Source organism: Drosophila sulfurigaster, chromosome 2L (assembly GCF_023558435.1).
Source record: "Drosophila sulfurigaster albostrigata strain 15112-1811.04 chromosome 2L, ASM2355843v2, whole genome shotgun sequence".
Lineage (NCBI taxonomy): Eukaryota > Metazoa > Arthropoda > Insecta > Diptera > Drosophilidae > Drosophila > Drosophila sulfurigaster.
In genome coordinates, this window is record NC_084881.1 from 27,142,190 (window position 1) to 27,161,482 (window position 19,293).

At 42.2% G+C, this 19,293-nt stretch overlaps 5 protein-coding genes across 20 annotated transcripts in view; 3 read left to right on the plus strand and 2 right to left on the minus strand.

The window, feature by feature from the left end:
* LOC133841856 (dorsal-related immunity factor Dif) overlaps positions 1-5,805 on the plus strand; it is a 26,096-nt gene extending 20,291 nt beyond the window's left edge. For 2 of the 4 annotated variants that reach the window (XM_062274637.1, XM_062274644.1), the window contains exon 6: positions 97-2,095. In XM_062274637.1, coding sequence (XP_062130621.1) covers positions 97-2,091 — 1,995 coding nt within the window. In that variant the 3' untranslated portion in view covers positions 2,092-2,095. Of the gene's footprint in view, positions 1-96; positions 2,096-2,342; positions 2,448-3,823 lie in introns of those variants that run through there. The other 2 variants (XM_062274662.1, XM_062274653.1) reach the window with 2 other exon arrangements.
* LOC133841884 (putative E3 ubiquitin-protein ligase UBR7) lies at positions 5,658-8,623 on the minus strand. Its single transcript, XM_062274728.1, has 2 exons — positions 7,559-8,623; positions 5,658-6,190 (listed from the first exon to the last, which is right to left on the minus strand). The coding sequence occupies exons 1-2, from the start codon at positions 8,343-8,345 to the stop codon at positions 5,802-5,804; spliced, it is 1,176 nt and encodes a 391-aa protein (XP_062130712.1). The 5' UTR covers positions 8,346-8,623; the 3' UTR covers positions 5,658-5,801.
* On the plus strand, positions 6,273-7,333 carry LOC133841895 (radial spoke head protein 9 homolog). Its single transcript, XM_062274739.1, has 2 exons — positions 6,273-6,722; positions 6,777-7,333. Exons 1-2 carry the CDS (start codon positions 6,375-6,377, stop codon positions 7,272-7,274), a joined length of 846 nt encoding a protein of 281 aa, XP_062130723.1. The 5' UTR covers positions 6,273-6,374; the 3' UTR covers positions 7,275-7,333.
* Positions 8,624-8,916: 293 nt separating the features above from the next.
* LOC133841904 (DNA-directed RNA polymerase II subunit RPB11) lies at positions 8,917-9,641 on the plus strand. The gene is made up of 4 exons (XM_062274750.1): positions 8,917-9,055; positions 9,121-9,210; positions 9,275-9,449; positions 9,510-9,641. Exons 1-4 carry the CDS (start codon positions 9,003-9,005, stop codon positions 9,543-9,545), a joined length of 354 nt encoding a protein of 117 aa, XP_062130734.1. The 5' UTR covers positions 8,917-9,002; the 3' UTR covers positions 9,546-9,641.
* The window catches only part of LOC133841788 (restin homolog), a 34,811-nt gene continuing 24,486 nt past the window's right edge, over positions 8,969-19,293 (minus strand). For 8 of the 13 annotated variants that reach the window (XM_062274522.1, XM_062274558.1, XM_062274549.1 and 5 more), the window contains 8 exons: positions 19,142-19,204; positions 18,333-18,443; positions 15,886-15,996; positions 14,267-14,333; positions 10,371-14,206; positions 10,182-10,312; positions 9,887-10,101; positions 8,969-9,829 (listed from right to left, as the gene is read on the minus strand). In XM_062274522.1, coding sequence (XP_062130506.1) covers positions 9,783-9,829; positions 9,887-10,101; positions 10,182-10,312; positions 10,371-14,206; positions 14,267-14,333; positions 15,886-15,996; positions 18,333-18,443; positions 19,142-19,204 — 4,581 coding nt within the window. In that variant the 3' untranslated portion in view covers positions 8,969-9,782. Of the gene's footprint in view, positions 9,830-9,886; positions 10,102-10,181; positions 10,313-10,370; positions 14,207-14,266; positions 14,334-15,885; positions 15,997-16,095; positions 16,854-18,332; positions 18,444-19,141; positions 19,205-19,293 lie in introns of those variants that run through there. The other 5 variants (XM_062274532.1, XM_062274566.1, XM_062274609.1 and 2 more) reach the window with 4 other exon arrangements.

Here is a 19,293-nt window from a genome sequence, read left to right on the forward strand (position 1 = left end):
TTCTTAGTTCATTGGTTGTTCGCAAGTCAAAATAAAGAAAACTACATAGAAAACACTTGAATTTCATTTGCTAATCATTCCCCATCTCGTTTCTAGGTGGAAGTGCAGCTGGTGCGTCCCTCGGATGGTGCGACGAGTGCTCCGCGTGTCTTCACCTACAAACCCAACCCAGGTATGCTAACATTTGCGCGTCTACAGCATAAGCTGAAGCGTAAGCAGGAGCTGGACGTGTTCCAGCAGATACTTTCGATAGATAGCGAGACGACGGCCACGAAATACTCGTGTTCGCCGCTCGACATCAACGAGGATGAGAATACGGTTTCATCGGACGAACAGCAAAGTTCGGGGACTTTGAATGATTTCGAGATTGCGGTGAAGAAATTGCAAATGCGGCATCGCATCGAATCGGAGGCCAACGAGGCGGATGCCACGGTGACCGATTACACCGACGGACTCGACAATGACAATGATGCCGAACAGGAAGGGGAAGAAGAGGACATGGGCATTGAGTTGGAGGTGCCGCAATTGTTGCCCCAGCTGGCTGACGATTGCACACAGACCTCGACGCCCATGGAGGAGATACTGCAGCAACCGCAGTTGCAATCGCGACCGCTGAGCAATGTGGACAAGATCAATGAGTGGATGAAGAGCAGCGAATTCGAGCGCACCGACAGCCTGACCGTGGAGAACGGCGATACGCCAACGCTCTCGCACAGCACAGCGCAAACAGCTTTTACTAACGTGAGCAGCCTGACTGCGAATACAACTATCACAAATCAGCTGGACGATGAGGCCAACGGTGGCTCACGACGTGACACTCTTGAGAATGCAGCACTCAAGGAGTTGCCTGCGGGAGAGGAACCCGAACCGGAGCCAGAGCCAGAGCTGGTCAGCGCTAGTGCTCATGCTTCGGTGGATATCGATGAGAACTTCGATGAGACAGCCACCTATACGAGTCTGCAGATTGCCTACAATCACCCGGTGGAAATGCCGCAAAAGTCGAAAGCCGAAACTCAAGCATCGTATCATGCCACGAATCCGTTTAGTCAGCTGGACGAAGCTGAGTTGGTGGTGCTCACAAATCCTCCAGCGCCACGCATTAAAGTGAATGCAGCTCAGACTCCAGCAACACCGCCATCGCCACCGCTTCCCTTGCCACCGCGCACTCCCTCGCCCGTCGATTGCGAACATCGTTTGCCCCCGCTTCCACCGAAGCCGCGTCACTCGCAGGATCTGAGTGTCAGCGAACACAGCGCCTCGAATTCGGTGTCTTTGAGTCGCTCACGCAATGGCAGCGTCAGCTCTACACGAACTACGCCCTCGCCTATTATTATTATGCGAACTCCCGATCAGAGTCCCACCAAACGTTTGCCGCCCAGCTCCACCGGCTCCAATTCGGCAGCTGCTTCGCCCAAGAAGCGTCAAGGCTTCTTTTCACGTCTCTTCTCGCGTCGTCGCAGTCGTGCCGAAGATGGCGACGAAACGCATTCAGTTAACTCACGCGCCACCACGCCCACTGGCAGCCGGGAGCCCAGCGTAAATCATTTCGCAGTCGGTGATCCCAATCGCAGTTCAGTGCGTTCGCTGCAGCCACCGGGTTTGAGTCCTCAGAACAGCGTCTCCCGGGGAGGTCGTCCGGTGGGTCGCAGCTCCAGCAGCGTCTCAGGCAAGCGGCCGGCTCACTTAGATGCCGATGTCATTCACATACCGCTCAAGGGTGGTGATAGTGAGAACAGTTTGTTGCGTCCCGAGAGCTACTCCACGGCCAGCACCTTGTCCTATGGTCGCCCCTTGGATCGCAAGACGTTGAGCACGCTGCAGCTGGCCGATATACCGATAAGTGATGGCAACATGGAGCTGGTGGCAATTGCGGATCGTCAGAGTATTAAGAATTTGTGTGAGGGCGCCTATGGAGTGATGCTTGATCCCAGCGTCGATCTCTCCGAGGCCGAACACTTTGCGCTCTACACGAGCAAATCTCCCGAACCGGAGCGTGAACTCGACGGCGGTGGCGAGGCGGTGGATGCGGGTGATTTCTTGAGCGCCGATGAGATTGCCAGACGCTTGGCAGAGGCAAATGGATTGCAATAGAAGGCAGCTACCAAGCACAAAGTGAAACAAAAAAGGGGCTGCAAAGTCGCATCAACTTTTTTTTTTGTTTTCAGCAGTAAAGCATTTGCAGCCCTGCTTTTAATAGTTAGACACAAAGTTTTTTCTAGTCGTCTTTTCTTTCAGTATTATCTATATGGCATATACTATAAATCTAGTCAACACACGCTCACATACACAACACACACACACAGCTTGATCCTGCTAACCAAAATACCAAATTGTCTTTGTAGAAACCATGAGCGAACAGTTCCATCAAAATGCGATCGAATCCACCGAATTAGTTAAGCGCAAATTAGCTGGTCTTGCTTCCAATAGCAAACAGCGGCGATTGCAACGTAAGTGCCCCTCAATTCGATATTTCTCTCTGGTGTTGGGTCTCTCTCTCTTCTCATAACCTCACTTCCATAAACCAACAAAATATAAAAATCGTTGCCTACTTTTAGGCGACCATTCCTTACACATTCACACAGTCACAAATTTGTCTCTCAGTGTTCTAGTTGAAGAATCTTATTCGTATTGTTAGCATATTATAGTGTAAAACATAAACCCCTTGTGGACCAAATAGGTCAGTTCAATTTTGGCCAGTATTGTTATTTGAAATTCATAGAATTACACACACACAAAATCGATCGATCGGTATTCTCTTAATCTTTTTTGCTGTTGCCTCGTATTATACACAAACCAAATTCGAAAAACAAAACCAAACCAAATAAATCTGTGTAATTCTAATCGATGAATAAAAGTTTTTGGTAACAAAGCAAACACAAATGCTTTCTCATATTCTAAACTACAAAATGGTTATTCTAAAGTGTGGAACAAACTATTATTGTTACATATAAAGCAATTGCAATAGTTTAATATCCGTTTGTCTGCTCAAAGCTAATTTTCGAAGTTTTCCTTTGTTCTCTTGTAAAACAAAGAAAATATTCTGCTCAAAGTTTAGTAAAATTTTATTTAAAACTAATACTAATTTTCCAAAAGAATTTCCCTGTTCTCATTCAAAACAAAGAAAACATTCAATACAAGAGTTTTTCTGTTTCTTTCAATCTCATAAATAAAACTTGTTCTTCTATTGGAACAATTTTTTATACCATCACAAAATTTAGAACTACAACAGTAACTGAACTAATAATTCCTTATACAAACACAAAATGTAAAACTACGAAAGTTACTAAACGAATCAGATTTTTGAGCAATCTTTCGAAATAATATCTAATATATTTTTGTCAAGAAATTCAACTGCTAATATCAGAAGAAGTTATTTCCAACCTTGCTTCAATTAGTTTGTACAGTTCAATCCACAAATCGAATACGTTGTTCAGCTATAAGCTCTTCGCTAACCTAATCCCTTTAGAAATGCCATTGAGCTTCGGTGCGCCGAGGATTTCCTTTCCCTCCAAATTTAGTTTTTCTTCGAATTTAGCTAAGTCAAAGTGACCGCAACAGCAGCCCAAGTATGCTAACTAATTGTTGACCAGTAAGTTATTAAGTATATATGATAATGATGTTGTAACCATTGTTGTTGTTCCTTTTCTTTTTACTTGTTGTTGTTTTGTGACCTTTTCTGTTTCTGTTGAGTTGATTAGCAAGCTTTATTTCTACTATATACTCATGCTTCGTTTCCATAGCGCTCATTAACTTAGCTTGTAAGCGACAAAAGTTTCTTGACATCGACAGTTTTGCTAATCAACTTTTCCCAATACTTTTGCAGCAGCAACCAACGCACAGGAGATGTCGAATTATTTTGGACAGACGACACCGTTTTTGCACTCTTACCAAACGAAACCGAGTCCGACGGGCAGCACATTTGAAACGGACGTCAAGTTTGAAATGCAATTTGATGTGGACAACATTCCCTCGACGAGCAACCAGGAATTCCTCACGAACTTCCCGCTGTCGCCCGTGTCAAGTTACAGCACTGCCGATAGCATTTCACCGGTGCAACAGCAGCAGCAGCAACCACAAATGCAACAGCAACTGCCACAACAGCAGCAGCAAATGTATCTGGGGAGCAGTCCAAGTCCATCGTTTGGCTCCGAGATGAAGTATGAAGTGCCGCAAATGCAAATCGATAGCATTCCCACGACGTGCGTCCAAAATATTTGTACGGATTTTTCAATGTCGCCCGGATCCAGTTACAGCACAACCGATGGCATTGCTCCCATGATGACGGTCCAACAACAACAGATACAACAGCAACAGCAGCAACAACAGCAGCAGCAATTCCAACAGCAGCAACAACAGCTGCCATTGCAAAACTGTCCCAACGAGCTGGAGATGACGAATGCTCTCAATCACATGACCATGCAGGACAATTCGTATCCATCCAAGATGATGCAGTTGTCCAATCAAGTGCATTCCAAAACCAGCTTCAACGGTGGCAGCTTCATAACCACGAATTCACATGATGTGCAAATGAATAACAACAACAATGCCTTCAGTCCCAACATGAATACCACGAACTTGTCTTTTTCACCACAGAATTGTATGCCATATGAATTGAATCCACAGCAATCGCAGTCTCCTTCGCAGTTTCAACAAGTGCAATATCAGCAACAGCAGCAGCAGCAACTGATGCAGCAATCCCAGCAACAGCAGCAATTACAGCAACAACAGCTGCAGCAACATCAACAGCAACTTGCCCAGCAACAACAGCAGCATCAACAACAGCAACAACAACTGGTGCAGCAGGAGGCTCTGGATTTCCTTGGCGACTTGGGCTTTGATAATACCAACATCACAGAGAGTGCAGAGATACGTTATATTAATGATTTACAAAAAACAATTGCTACTCTCGACAGCCAGTCGCCAACATAATGTGATTACTTTAAAGGCAGAAGGAATTGAAGAAGCCCATAAAGTGTGTATATGAGCATATGATCAGCGTTCACAGCAGAGGCGATATAGACTGTCGATCTACTTATTATGAACAACTCGATCTCAGAGACTATGAAAGCTAGTTGCTTAATATTTAAGCTACAGCTTAGTTGTTGTAAAGAACATTGAAAATTTTACTACGATCGAACAATAAACTTGAAAGTTAACATGGAGAAACATTTACAAACCCAAAAATATTAGATATTTCCGAAGATAACAGACTTTGATTTAAAATCGCGATTGTACAAATAATTTTCACGTTTAGTTCTTGTTGTACGAACAGAGTAACTTGTTTTTTAATTTAGATCATAGACTATGTATGTATATAAAGTATGTTTTGTTATGTAATTTAAGAGACGTATTTTTGTTCTTTTGGCCAATTAGTGGAGAGTGGCAAATAGCTCGAATCCCATCAAATAAAGTGAAATTTGCAAATCTTTTTTGAAATATAATAAACGAAAAACTTGATCAAAAAAGAACATTGCTGTAAATATTGTTGAATTGTGTTTATGTACTGTTTGCGATAACAAATAAGCGAGGAGAAACTTGTCTTCGAAAATTTTGATGATACGATGAATGTATATAAATATGTATTTATATGTAATTAATGAGGCCTTTGCTTCTTTTGGCTAATTAGTTGTTAGGTTTGTAGCAAGTAACTCGGAATCTCATCTAATATTATTGTACACTTCAACTGTATTTGATTTTTTGTTAACATTCAATAAATGAAATCCAATTCTGCTTCTCGTGATAAATTTTGGGAATGTGTGTAAAACATAAGAATACGAATACGAATAATAATAATACTGTGTTTAACGGCAAAAATAGGGCTGCTGGGCTGTTGAGCTATTATTGGCATTGTTCTCATCACGCATGCCGGCAAAGAAACGCTTAATATCATCCTCGGTGACAACCTTCTTGCTGGTGGCAAATGACTGCAGATAATCCTTGAGCTTATCCTTCATTCGATTGTATTCGGTGATGGCATCTATCTGCTGCGAATGTCCCATGGAGGCCAAGGCACGTATGCCCTGCTCATAGCTGGAGTTCTCCTCGGCACGCTTCATGCCGCGCTCCTCATACGATTTGGCTGAATCCTCGGCATCCAGCAGAAACTGCACCGACTGCTCCTTGTAGAGTTCCATGCACTTGGCGCACTGGCAAAGCGATTTACGCCAATCGTTGGTCCAGAAAGCGGCGCCTGTTAATATATATATGATATTTAGTATGCTGAGTAATCCATTTGAAAGTTTTACTATGTTGTGTGATGAGGTGTGTGAGTTGATAGATGAAGTAGGATCTCAGTTAGCAGCTTGACACATTTTGTAGTTACAACTCTCGGGAATTTCAATAATATACATTATATTTTGTGTGCCGGCAAAAACATGAATGTGGAATACTTTTCGGAGGGGCTGGAATGTCTGATGTATTCGGGTCGCAAGTTGTCCCCGGAGCAGCGCATTCTCATCGAGAATTCATTGATTGTGCTGATGCAGGAGAATCGCTTCTCTGGCATGTATTTTTGGGGTCGCATTACCGCGACTAAAAATGATTATTATATTGCCTTTGGCTATACGAATGATTGTCTCAAGGATCGCAAGTATTTCTACAGTCTGGATCAGTATCAATGGCAACTCCTGCCTTTTGTGCAGAGTCCCAAAATTTTTCAAGCCACTGTGCTGGCCGTCGAACCCTTCGTTGGTGATCCGAGTCTGCTGACCTATGTTAAGTTGGTAAGTTGTGATGGTGGGCTTTAAATTGAGTGTTACATTTCATGATTGTGGTAGGATCCAACATTTACTATTGTGGCCAATCAAGTGGTGAACATCAGTCGACCAGAGGTGGTCAAGTTGAAGGAAGAGGAGCGTTTGGCAGCAATTGTGTTTATCATAAGTGAGGAGTGCGCAATTTGTCCTCGCGGAGCTCTGTACAAGATGGTGGATGGTCGTGTTATACCAAATCAAATGTTTCGCGGTCTGAACGATCTGCAGATTGATAATCTATCCTACTATCAGCTCTATCGTCTGCCTCGTAACGACCTCAAAACGAATCTATCGAAGCGGAGCGACTACAATTATGCCATTGATTTTTTGGATACCATCGATGGTGTTATCCCTCTGAATCAGGCGTTTGCCTTGAATATGCAGAGTAATGAACGCATTGCAGTGATCAAGTCCTGTGTCTGGCTGGGCATGACTTTCTTCCACAAGCTCAACTCACGCAAGCATGGATTTCTCTATCTGGGCGATGGTCGCAAGAACTTTGATTTGCTCTTTATGTATTAAGATTGAAATGAAATTATCACCAATAAAAGTTTTAGCTTGCTTTGCAATAAGAAATGCAACCTGGCCCATTTTCATTATTGTCACAACAAAAATCAATCGTACTCAAAACATATGAAAATTCCTACTTCAACAAATTCTTCGCTAAGCTAAGACACAAACCGAGACACGAACCTTTTCTCGAACATATTGCAAAATGCCGACTGGCAAATTTTTATACCTCAACAACACCTCGTTTTCGATTTATGAAAATATTATGTATGAAAATAACTTTGTGCTTCACTTACCCTTGTGCTCCTTCTTCGGTTTGGGGCGCTTGCAGTCGTCATCCTCCTGTTTGCTGCGTTTCTGTAGCGGTTCCTCGTTTGCTTCCTCCGCTTTGGCTTCATTCTCCTGCTCCTCCTTTGATGCAACTGCTTGCAAAGCAAGTCCAGTGTAATCCTTAAGAAACTCATGAGTTTTCATGCAGCCGTCGCATATCATTTCACTACAGGCATCCAGCCACTTTTCGTTGGCAGCTGGTGGCGCTTCCATGTGTGCCAAATGGAACCAATCCTCGCAAATGGCGCACTGCAGCATTATCTCCTCTGTAGTGCGCTCTGGATCGGGATACGGACGCTTGCACTTGCAGTACAAGCCCTGGAAATTCTGATTGTATTGATTGTCCGCATTCGCCGGCTGCACTTCATCCAGCTGAGCGTTGAGAGCACAACGCTTCTCGCTGCCCATTTTCAACGTTGGACAATCGCAACGAAAGTTGCGCTTTGTGTAGAGTTCAATTAATTCGTGGTGCTCATGACAGCGATAGGAGCAAGCAAGACAAATGCCAGCACTCTTAGAAACATCGTTGCGTGCCTCGGGACAGCAGGTTAAGCAGGAATATAGCGCCTGTCGTTGTATTGCACCCTTACCATATGTGCAAGCTTTTTCATCAGAGGCTCCAAGCACGGCCGCATATTCTTCCTCCATTTCTTTTTCCTCTTCCAGCACGTCGAGCATTGTAATTGTGGATTGTTCCAATGGATTCACTTCGCCAGTTTCTGCTGCATTTGCAGCGCTGCTTGTGTCGCTCATTGTGTGTGCAATAATTTATATTTTTTTAATTACGACGAAATAGCAGACGCCAGTGTGTTTGGCGCAAAAAAAATTGCAATGTAGCGTTCGCTTATTTGACGCCAGCTGGTTCGTGTTAATGAACTAAACTTGTTCGCGAACGCCGATTATTACGATGAGTACTATTGAATGCGCACTGGTTCGTGCTATCGTCATAGGTAATAGTGTTGGGCAGCAACACACAGCTCAGCTGTTTAACAGCACGCAATCATCAGAGGCTCCGAGCTCAGCTGCATATGAATATTTTTTTTTCGACTTCGAGCTAATCCAACATTGCAATTGCTGATTGGTCTAAGGCACTAAGGCACAGCACTGATTGATACACTTTACATAATTATAAACTATAAAAATTCACTTTTTCAAAGAACTTTGGCGCACTACTAGTTTTGAGTTAGCAAATTTGCAAATGAACTGAACTTGCTCACGCACGCTGTGCATCGCGATGATTGCTATCGACTGCAAAGTGAGAATGCTATCGATACAGTATGTAGTGCTGTGAAGTGGGCATCAAAGCAGCTGTTTTACTAATAGATTTTACAACACGCATTCATCGCATTTTTGTATGTGCGGCATTTTTCACAATATTGTTTTCGTAAAAATAAATAATAAAACCTCAAAATGAATGCGCCACCAACATTCGAATCGTTTCTGCTGTACGAAGGTGAAAAGAAGTAAGTGAAATTATAGGAATAAATGTTGTTTAATATAAATAACGCTGCCATTTGTTTGCACACAGAATCATCAAAGAGCTGGACACAAAAGTGACAAATGCGGCAATATTCACCATCAACAAGGAAGATCACACGCTGGGCAACATGATTCGCAAGTAAGTAAAGTTCAATATCTTTGTTTACAAGTTAAATACTAATGTAATGCCCTTGTGGTTATAGCCAACTGCTGAAGGATCCCAATGTTCTGTTTGCCGGCTACAAAGTTCCACATCCGCTGGAGCACAAGTTCGTCATCCGCATCCAGACGACAGCGGATTATTCACCACAGGAGGCATTCATGAATGCTATCACCGATCTGCTGGCCGAGCTTTCGCTCTTCGAGGAGCGCTTTAAAGTGAGTTTTTATTTACAAGCTTTAAATACCTTTGATTAATTTCCCATTCCTGTTTTTCAGGATGCCATTAAGGAGAAAAAGGAGGGTGGTGATTAAATTTAGTTACTCATATTTCTTTTTACATGAAATTTACGAAAACAATAGCATTAATTTCACTATTCATATAAATAAATAAAAAACAATTTAAAAAAAGGCCAATCCGCAAGATTAGTTAAGACTTCCTTGGTCACCGCTGAGGTATTTGGCATGGTGTACATCAAATTATCCAACTGGCAATTAAAATATCGTTACAAATTTGTGTCTAAACAACCAAGTAATTATTGCGTATTAAATCTAGTAGGTCTCATCGTCGGCGCATTCGCTGGTATCGTGTCCAAAGACTGAAAAGAAAATGTTCTTTTTATTATCAAGAATATATGGATATAATCTTTTATTACCTTCACAGGAATCGCAGTATTTGCGTGGTGCTGGCAGCTTGCGCTCCTTCTTTTCATTATTGTTGGCCTCGGCTGGTGGTGGCGGCGAATAATCACGATCCTCGCTAGCTTGCAGTGGACAATCCTCTGTCTCGTGCTTGTCAAACTCATCACAAATGTCGCAGAACAAACGTGGCGCCGGTTTTCGCTTGCTCAGCAAATCAAAAGCTTGCGGTCTAGAGGGGATAAAGATGAAGATATATGTAACATATAGTATATCATAATTGTATAATTTTAGTTATATTAGGCTACTCACTTGGTAAAGTCCATGGGCAACGTTTCCAGCGTCTGCACCTTGGCCTTGAGTGCATCGTTCTTCTGCTGCATGTCCGCTATGATGGAGTTGAGGAAGTTTATCTTGGCCAAACTGGTTTCCGTATCCAGCTGCTGCAAGAGAAGTAAAGAAGTTAGCTAGGTTTTCAAATAAGTTAAGCTGCCATCTCACCTCTTGTGTCTGCGGTTTGCTGGGCGAAGAGCCATTGGCACGCAGCGCCATAATCTCACGTGCTTCTTCTAGCTCCAGAGCTTGCAACTGACGAGTCAATTGCTGGCACTCGATCTGCACCATTTGCTCCGATTGCTGTGCTTGATGCACTGCCAACTCCAGCTCAGAGATGCGTTTTTGTAGCTGCAACAGTTGCGCTGACTTGGCGCTGGAAGCTTCATCCATTTCATCGATGACCTTTTGATACTCGGCAAGTTGAGCGTCAAACTCGTTGCCCTTCTCCAGCTGCTGTTGCTGCTGCTGCAGCGTTTGTTGCAGCTGCCCTTGGTCAGTTTGCAGCTTCTGCAATTGCTGCTCCAATTGCTGCTTGTTCTCCTTCAACTGCTGCACACTTTGCTGTAGTAGCTGCAATTGTTGTTGCAACTCTGAGCTGCTGCTTTCTTGCTCCTTCAATTGGCTTTGTTGCTGTTGCAACTGTTGCTCGACTTCGTCAAGCTTTGATTGCTTCTGCTTCACCGTTTCCTGTAGCTCACTATTCGCTTGCTGCAGCCTACGCAGTTGCTCAGCTGCCTCGACAGCTGAGCCCTGCAAAGTCTGCTCGTTTTGCTGCTGCTGCTGCAGCGTTTGTTGCAGCTGCCCTTGGTCGGTTGTCAACTTTTGCAATTGCTGCTCCAACTCCAGTTTATTTTCATTCAATTGTTGCACGCTTTGCTGTAGTAACTGCAATTGTTGTTGTAACTCTGAGCTGCTGCTTTCTTGGGCTGTCAATTGGCTTTGCTGCTGCTGCAACTGTTGCTCGACTTCGTCAAGCTTTGATTGCTTCTGTTGCACAGTTTCCTGTAGCTCACCATTTGCCTGCTGCAGCTGACGCAGTTGCTCAGCTGCCTCGACAGCTGTGCCCTGCAAAGTCTGCTCGGTTTGTTGCAGCTTCTGCAGTTGCTCCTCCAACTGTTTGTTGCTGCTCTGCTGCAACTCGAGTGCGCTGTGCGTTTCCTGCAACTCCTGCTTCATGCCCTGCAGCTTCTCGATCAGTCTTTCGGCATTCATGTCCGCCTCCATCTCGAACAACTCAAAGATGTGCGCCGTTTCGCTCTTCTCTGCCTGCAGCACTTCCAGCACCGTTGAGAGCTCTGCATTTGTGGTCGATATATTGGCATTGGCCACTTGAATGGCCTCGACTAGTGTCTTCAAGTCAGCGATCTTTTGTGCATCCTCCCGTGCCAACTGTTCCTTGTGCTGCAACTCCGTGTTGGTGATTTCCAGTCGCTCTTGCAGCTCCTTGATGGCCATCTCGTTGCCGCTGCTATGTTGCTGCTGCTCCAGCTGCAACTTGGCCAAGTCCTGCTGCAACTTTTCCTCACGTTGCTGCGCCTCCGCTTGCAGCTTCTCACGCTGCGCCGCTTCACTCAGTTGCGCCTCACTCATGTTTGCCTGACTCGCCTGCAGTTGTTGTCGCATCTCCTGCAGCTCATGCTCCAGCTGCAAGCGTTCCTTGCTGCTGGCATCCTGCTGTGCACTCTGCTCCTTTTGAGCGTGACTCAATTGCTCCGTCAGCTGCGTCAACTTGGCAGTCAGTTCGCTGTGCTCGCCACGCACGCTGCTCAGCTCCTGCTGCAGCTTCTCCTGTTGCTGCTCCAACTGAGAGCTTTTACTGCCAGCTGCCTCCAACTTTCTGTTGGCATCGCTCAACTCCAACGTTTGTTTCTCTGCGAGTTCCTGCTCTGCTTTCAGTTTGCTCTGTAGCTGCTGACTTTGTATTGTGCTGCTCGACAGCTCTTGGGTTAACAGCTCCACTTGCGCACACAATGCATCCAGACGCTGTTGTCCTGATTGCAATTGACGCTCCAGAGCCGCACGCTCTTCGTTGCCTTTGCTCGACAGCTGCTCGTTGGCCTGCTGTTGTTCTACAAGTTGCTGCGAGAGTTTCACCAACTCTGCATTAGAATCGGTGGAGCTGCTTTGTAGATTTGTGAGTTGCTGTTGCAACGTTTCGTTCTGTTGCTGCAACGCTTGACTGCGCGCTTGCAGCTGCTCCTGTTGACGACTTGCATCGCCCAAGGCCAACTCACGCTCGGTGGCCAGCTGCTCCTGCTCAACTAATTGTGTTTGCTTTAGAGTGGCCTCCGCTTGGAGTTTTTCGTGCTGCTGCTGCAACTCTTGCAGCTCACGTTGCAAGCGCGCATTTGTCTGTTGCAGCAACTCATTGTCGCTGGCCAACTCGAGTTGTTGGCCGCTGCTCTTGCTCTCCAGCGTTGCGTAGCTTTGCTGCTTGGCCAGCAGCTCCTCGTTCAACTGCTTCAGCGTTGCCTGCAGTTGTGTGACGCTGCCACGTGTGGCAAGTAGCTCCGCTTGCAGCGTTTCCTCATGCTGCTGCTGTGATTCGCTTTTGTGCTGCATCGCTTCAAGCTGACGACGCACATCGCCCAGCTGCAGCTCGTCTTGAGCGCGCTGTTCCAAGCTGCCTTTAAGTTGCGACTCCAATTGCAACTGCTGCTGCTTTGTGGACTCCAATTCAATTGCTTGCTGCTCCAATTTGGACTGCGTTGCTTGCGTCAATTGCATGGCTTCGTTCAGTTCTTTGTTGCTTGTTTCCAAAGCACTTTGTGTGAGCTTCTCTTGTGACTGCAATACACTCAACTCCGCCTGCAACTTGGTTAGTTGTTGTGTGCTCTGCTCGCCGCTTAAGTTCGCCTGTTGCTGCAGTTGCTCCAGCTGCTGTTGAGCTGACTTTAAAGCTGTTTCCAACTCTGTTGATTTTGCCTGCTCTTTAGTGAGCTGCATTGCTTGCTGCAAACGCTGCTGCTCTTCAGTTTTCTGTAACTCCACTTGCTTTGCTTCCAACTCAGCTCTGGCTTTATTCGCTTCCTCTAACTGCTGTTGCACTTGCTGCAGCTGCTCGCGTTCCACTTTGAGCTGTGTTTCCTTCTCGTTGCTCTCTGCTTTGGTTTCCTCCAGTTGCTTTTGTTGAGTCTGCTGAAGCAACTCGAATTCTTTGCGCAACTTCTCCAACTCCACTTGCTGCGCTTCCTTCTCCAACTTGAGCTGCGCATTTGCTTCCCTCTGCTGCTCCAGCTGCGTCTTGTGATCACCACTGGCCAACAGTTGCTCCTGCGCCGTCTGCTGCAATCCACTCAGCTGTTGCTCCAATGCTAACTTTGCCAGTGCCAAACTTTCATGAGCTACTCGCACTTCTTTCAACTCCTTTTCCAGCTGCTCCAATTGCGACTTGCTCTCCACATTGTTCGACTGCTGCGCCTTGAGCATCTCGTCCAGCGCTGAGCTGTCTGCCTTTTGCACATTTAACTGCGTTGTCAGTTCATCCAGCTGCTGACTCAACTCCTTGATTTGCTCATCGCGCATTCGTATTTCCGTCTGCAATATTTCACATTCATCGGTGACATTTGCGCGTTCGCTTTCCAAAGTATCTGAGCTGGATTTGAGCTGCTGCAACTCGTTGTTCACCAGCTTTAGTTGCTCCTCTTTAGCTGCCAGTTTCTGTTCGAAATCTGTCTTCGTTTGCTGCGCCTGTTTCTCGTTCTCCTCCTTGAGGAGTGTGAGTTCACGTCGCAGATTCTCAATGCCGCACTGCGACAGCGAGAACTTCTCCAGACTCTCGTCCTTGGCCACCAGCTCCGTTTGCAGCGTTGCATTCTGACTCTGCAGATACACAATGTTCTCTCGCAAACGTTTCTCCTCCTCCAGGGAATCGGCCAGACGCGCCTGACTTAGCTTCTCCTGCTCACCCAACTTCTCCTGCAGTTGAGTGATTTCCAATTGAGCCGCTGTCAACGTGACGTTGTCCTCCACAGGCGGCACGCTCTGCAAACTGGGCGTGGCTATTGAAAGAGGGGTAATTTAGTTCACTTGCTACAGAATTTATTTAATCAAGCGCTTACCTGAGACCAGCTGCGTTATCTTCTTCTCCAGATCGTGTATCTTTTCCTTATAGACCTGCGATTGAGCCTGTTGAATTGTGTCGTGGGATAAACACAGGAATTAGTAGGAAGTTGACAAGTGGATTTGGGTTGATTTTAGAGACTGTACATTGACTTGTTTGCTGTGGTAGTTGATTAATAAAATACTCTAGCTACTTCTTAGATTAATAGCAAATTATATTACCTAACCCCTTTCAAAGAAATGACTTTTCATATTAATTTGGAGTTTTTTAATATTAACGAAAGTTAGAAATTAAAATATTGAAGGACTAACATAAAGAATTGACGTGTTAAAGTTGTTGATCACTAACTAGACTAATCATTGTTTTTTTGTGGTTTGTTTCGTTTGATTTTCAATGAAAATACTCGAGGTACTTATTAAATTAATAAGGAATTATATTCCATTTACTAGTAATGGATTTTCAAATAAATTTGGAGTATTGGGGAAAGTTAGAAATTCAAATATTGAAGGACTAACTAACATAAACAAACATAAGTGATAAGATTTTTGTTGAATTTTCATCAAGTTACTAAAAAATCTTTATCAAATAAATGAGTTATTTCTACCAGAACTACAAATTGTTTAGTTTTATTATAGTGCGTCAAAAACTTACGACAGCTAAACAAATATTGTCATTGCTTTGTGATATTGCGAAACTTTGTCAATATATATTAAAGAACATTTAACTGTGTTGGAAGTGGAAACGAATAAGAGATAACTCACATTGTTAAGCATTGAATTCTAGGCTACAAAGTGCGGGGCCATAGCAAATGATGCATTCAGGCTGAATTTATTATTTAATTACTATATATAGTCCATTTAAGCACCTTTACAATATTTATTACCTTGAAAATTATCTGACAGACACGAAAGAATATTTTCTGATTTCTTTCCACTTATTATTTTCAAAGTAGAATTGTAGAAAGACAAATATTAAATGCAGTTTTACTGCATTACAATATAATATATAAAATGTACATTTTTGTAGATATTTGCAACAATGTTTTATACAATGTATTGCCTGTGGGATCATATATATTAATATATATATATATATAAAATATATGATAATACAATAAATTATATATAATAGTTGTCTTTCTACATATAATTATACTTTGAAAATAATAAGTATGAAAGAAATCTAAAATATATGATCATATATCATATGATCCTATATATTTTCAGATTTCTTTCATGCAAATCTCTACAAAAATGTACATATTTTAGTAGCGTTTCTCTAATGCAATAAAAACATATTTATATATATTATATTTTTTTTGTGCTGTCGTAAAATCTATTTTTACAATATTGCTAAAGATAAGAGATCGTTAATTTTGATTACTGCCTTGAATAGAAACATAAAACATATATGCAAAGCTAGATCTATTAAAAATAATATATTTTAGCAAACAATGAAATCTAAATAGAACAATCTTTTCAAAAATCTTTTTCTTCTTCATGTTTTCTTATCCATCAAGTAAATCAAATAATAAATTTCCTTCTAATCCCTAAAATCTATTTCCATACATTCTTCAAGTCAATGCACATCTCCTAGTTATACAAAAATCTATCTTACATTCATCTCATCGCCACAGAACTGTGCCTCATCGATAGAGAATTGCAATTCTTCGGATTTCTTGCGCTCATCACCCAACTGCGCTTCCAATTGTAAAACGCGTGCCTTCAGCTGAGATTCAGAATTGTTGGTTTGGGGAAAAAGAACAGAGAGCAGGGGAAAGGTAGAGATTAGATACAGATATTCCAGTTGTGAAGAAATAAAACAAAATTTGTAACGCAAATTGCTTTGCAAATAATATTTTTATATCGTATATTTTTGATATATCGTTAATGTATGTATTTTTGTTTTTTTTTATATCGTAAATAGTTAAGTATTTGTATTTGTTTTTTTATCGTAGGATCGTACAACTAAACCAACAGCAAGAAAATTCGCTTTCATACAAAATAAATTTATACAGGTTTTCCAATTTCCATATTAAGTATATATTATATATATCATCAATATCAATATCAATATCATCAATATATATTCATTCATTCAATCCAAATTCTTTCGTATCAATGGCCAAATAAAAAATTCAACCATTTAAATTTGAAATTCAATTTGAATTTTGTGGCTCTTTTTTTTCATTCTTTTCTTTTGTTTTCAACTCTTTTTTTTTGTGATAGAAGATATGGTAAATATTTTTTGGTTGTTTCAGCATAAAACGCTGTGCAGACTTCCGCTTCAAACATCAAATTCATCTTCAACTTTAACTTCATCGCGATCTTCATCATCTTGGTTGCCAGGCGAATAAAAATCAATCAAAGTTTTTTTCATTTCTTTTGTAAACAACTTTGAGCACGTGTGGGAGAGAGAGTGGATCCAAACTTCTACTTGATGCGCAACGGTGTCAGGACACTGTGCAGAATACAGTGCCTCTCATGTTTGCCCGACCAGCCACGGAACTCGCGTCGCAGATCGCTCAGACGAATGCTATGGCGGGCTATCAGCTGCCTCCAGCGATCGGCCTCGATCAGCAGTTGCTATAAGAATGACAGGTAACAGTGGTACAGTGGTGCGTAAAAGTCGTTGCTCGCTAACTAAACTAATCATTTTTGTTTTCTTTTTCGTTTGATTTTGCGTTAAAAAGTTGAGCCAGGGATTAGAGAATTGAGTGAGTGAGGTGGATGGAGGGTTTTCTTTTTGGTTGGTTTTCTGGATGGGTTTCGTGATTAAATGTTGCCAATTAAAAAAAATGTGTGTTTAAACGAAAAAACTTACAACTCAAAGTGCGCACGACATTCACAAAAAATAATAATAAAGATAAGATAAGATGGAATAGCACAACTTGAAATTTATTTAAGAACAACAAAAACTAAACAAAAAGCAGTACAGAAGAGCAAAAGATATTTCCGATTCAGTCCCCCCTTCGAAAAATAATCAAGCTGTGCAATTGTGCTAAAAATATGCTGCAAATATTTGTAGATTTTTGCCACCCAGTGTATAATTTGTATGTAAATAGAAGAGTGTGTGTATTAGATGATATCATAGCTAGAGAGAGAAATGGCTTTGACCATGAGCTTGAAAATTTTAAGGTTATCTTAAATGCAATTGAGAATTAGATTGAAATAGATGATAATACTTTTTTCTTTTCTTTTTTTTGGTTGTCAATCAGATCAAGTCGTTAATAAGATGAAGAATTTCTGGTGCTAGTTTCTTTTTTGTTGGCCAATTATCGCTTTTGGGTTAAGATGCTGAACCCACATGAACCTTGGCCGACTAAGAAATGGAAAAAAACGATGGTAGTTAGAGTATTTATTTATGCCTAGTTAAACTTATGAAATTTGTACTTGTTTCTCGGTGTAGCCAATTGAGTAAATTGGTGTGAATCACTTGCAAGTGACTCGAGCCCCAAAAATATTATATAAAAAACGAAAACAAAAAAATGAACGTGCGCAAATTAAGTGTGTAAACAACAAACAACAAAAAAGAGGAGGAGACAGTGAGTGAGGCAACAGCAAAAAACATAAAATGGTTAAAAAACACAACAACAAAGTAAAAAAAAAACCAACCAAGTGTGGAGCTGTGTGTGTGTGTTTCGGGTGTGTGTGTGTGTGAGTGGGTGTTTTGCATTATTTGCAGTTGCAACAACAGCTGTGTGTGTTTGGCACAAAAACATAAAAAAAAATCAAAACCCAAAACTAAAGCAGCATGTAACATTTTGGCAGCCAACTATGTCGAATTTTGCTTTTTTTTTCTTTTTAGCCAACTGGAAATAATTTCTTTTTATCGCAAAACCAAACTTTCTTTGGCTGCTGTTGTCTAGTTGTTGTCGATGTCGTTGTAGATTTCTTCAATGTTGCTGTTGGCGTTGCTGTGATCGTTGTTGTTGTGATGGGTTTGCTGCTGCTGCTGCTGCTCGTGATGCGGCTGCTGCTGTGATTTGTGGCACGCAATCGATATGGGCGACTGCGATCTGCATAGGGCAGCGGCATGTACATTGTGTCGGTGAAGATAATTACCTCATTGATGTTCTTTTGCAGCTGCAGCGCCTGATTTTGGGCATCCTCGCGATCCAGATCACGCTCCACCATCAGCTGTTCCACATGATTCTGCTTCTCACGGAGCAAGTCCTGCGTATGCATAAAGAAATAAGATGTGATGTGAGGCGCACAACATTCGCATGAGTGAAGAGTTGCACAAAAATAATAAGAAGAGAGAGCGAGAAAGATAGCGTGTGTGTGTGTATGTACAGTGTATGTGTGTGTGGGAGGGGAGATAATAACATTTAAAAAAGGAAAAAACCCAGATACAAAACAATTTCGGGTGCGCATGCGTAACTAGAAACAATAATAAAAACAATAACACAAATCAACGAAGAAGCGTGCGATACAAACAAAATCAGTAATAAAAAGGAAATTTGCAACAACGTTTTTATTATGCACAAGCACACATAAAGTAAAAATAAAAAATACCATTAAAAAACGAGGCAGAGATATGTACACATAATAAGAGATATATAGATAATACACAGAGAGTTAACCAAAAAAGACAGTGCAAAAAAAAAAGTAAACTGTATTGTCGTATATTTGAATATATAGATATAGATATATATATAGATTATTTGTACATCAGTTAGGTGGTGTGTGTTGCTGTGTGTGTGTGTGCAATGTGGCATGTGTGTTAGTGTAAGCCTAAGATTAGATTTTGTCGGGTTTTTGGGGTGTTAGTCAAAAAATTACAGAGGTGGAAAAAGACACGCTCAAGCGACTTTTAACAGCGTGCTGTTAATTAACAGCGCGTTAACATTGCAATGTTGATTTTTGCATACCTGCATGGAAAATTGATTTTTTGGCGTCGTTACAATTGGCCTTAGGGGCGTGCTCGATTTGCGCTGCATTTTGGTTGGTTGGGAGAAGGCGGGCAGATTAAAATAGATTAAAACGCGTTAGTACAATTAACAATAAACAGAGCACGACTAAA

Excerpts from the sequence above, each read along its gene's own strand:
- LOC133841895 (XM_062274739.1), top strand. The coding sequence starts at position 6,375 with ATGAATGTGGAATACTTTTCGGAGGGGCTGGAATGTCTGATGTATTCG. Across the intron at positions 6,723-6,776 it reads TGCTGACCTATGTTAAGTTG|GATCCAACATTTACTATTGT; the intron begins GTAAGTTGTGAT and ends TGATTGTGGTAG.
- LOC133841884 (XM_062274728.1), bottom strand. The coding sequence starts at position 8,345 with ATGAGCGACACAAGCAGCGCTGCAAATGCAGCAGAAACTGGCGAAGTG. Across the intron at positions 6,191-7,558 it reads ACCGAAGAAGGAGCACAAGG|GCGCCGCTTTCTGGACCAAC; the intron begins GTAAGTGAAGCA and ends ATATATTAACAG.
- LOC133841904 (XM_062274750.1), top strand. The coding sequence starts at position 9,003 with ATGAATGCGCCACCAACATTCGAATCGTTTCTGCTGTACGAAGGTGAA. Across the intron at positions 9,056-9,120 it reads CTGTACGAAGGTGAAAAGAA|AATCATCAAAGAGCTGGACA; the intron begins GTAAGTGAAATT and ends GTTTGCACACAG. Across the intron at positions 9,450-9,509 it reads TCTTCGAGGAGCGCTTTAAA|GATGCCATTAAGGAGAAAAA; the intron begins GTGAGTTTTTAT and ends CCTGTTTTTCAG.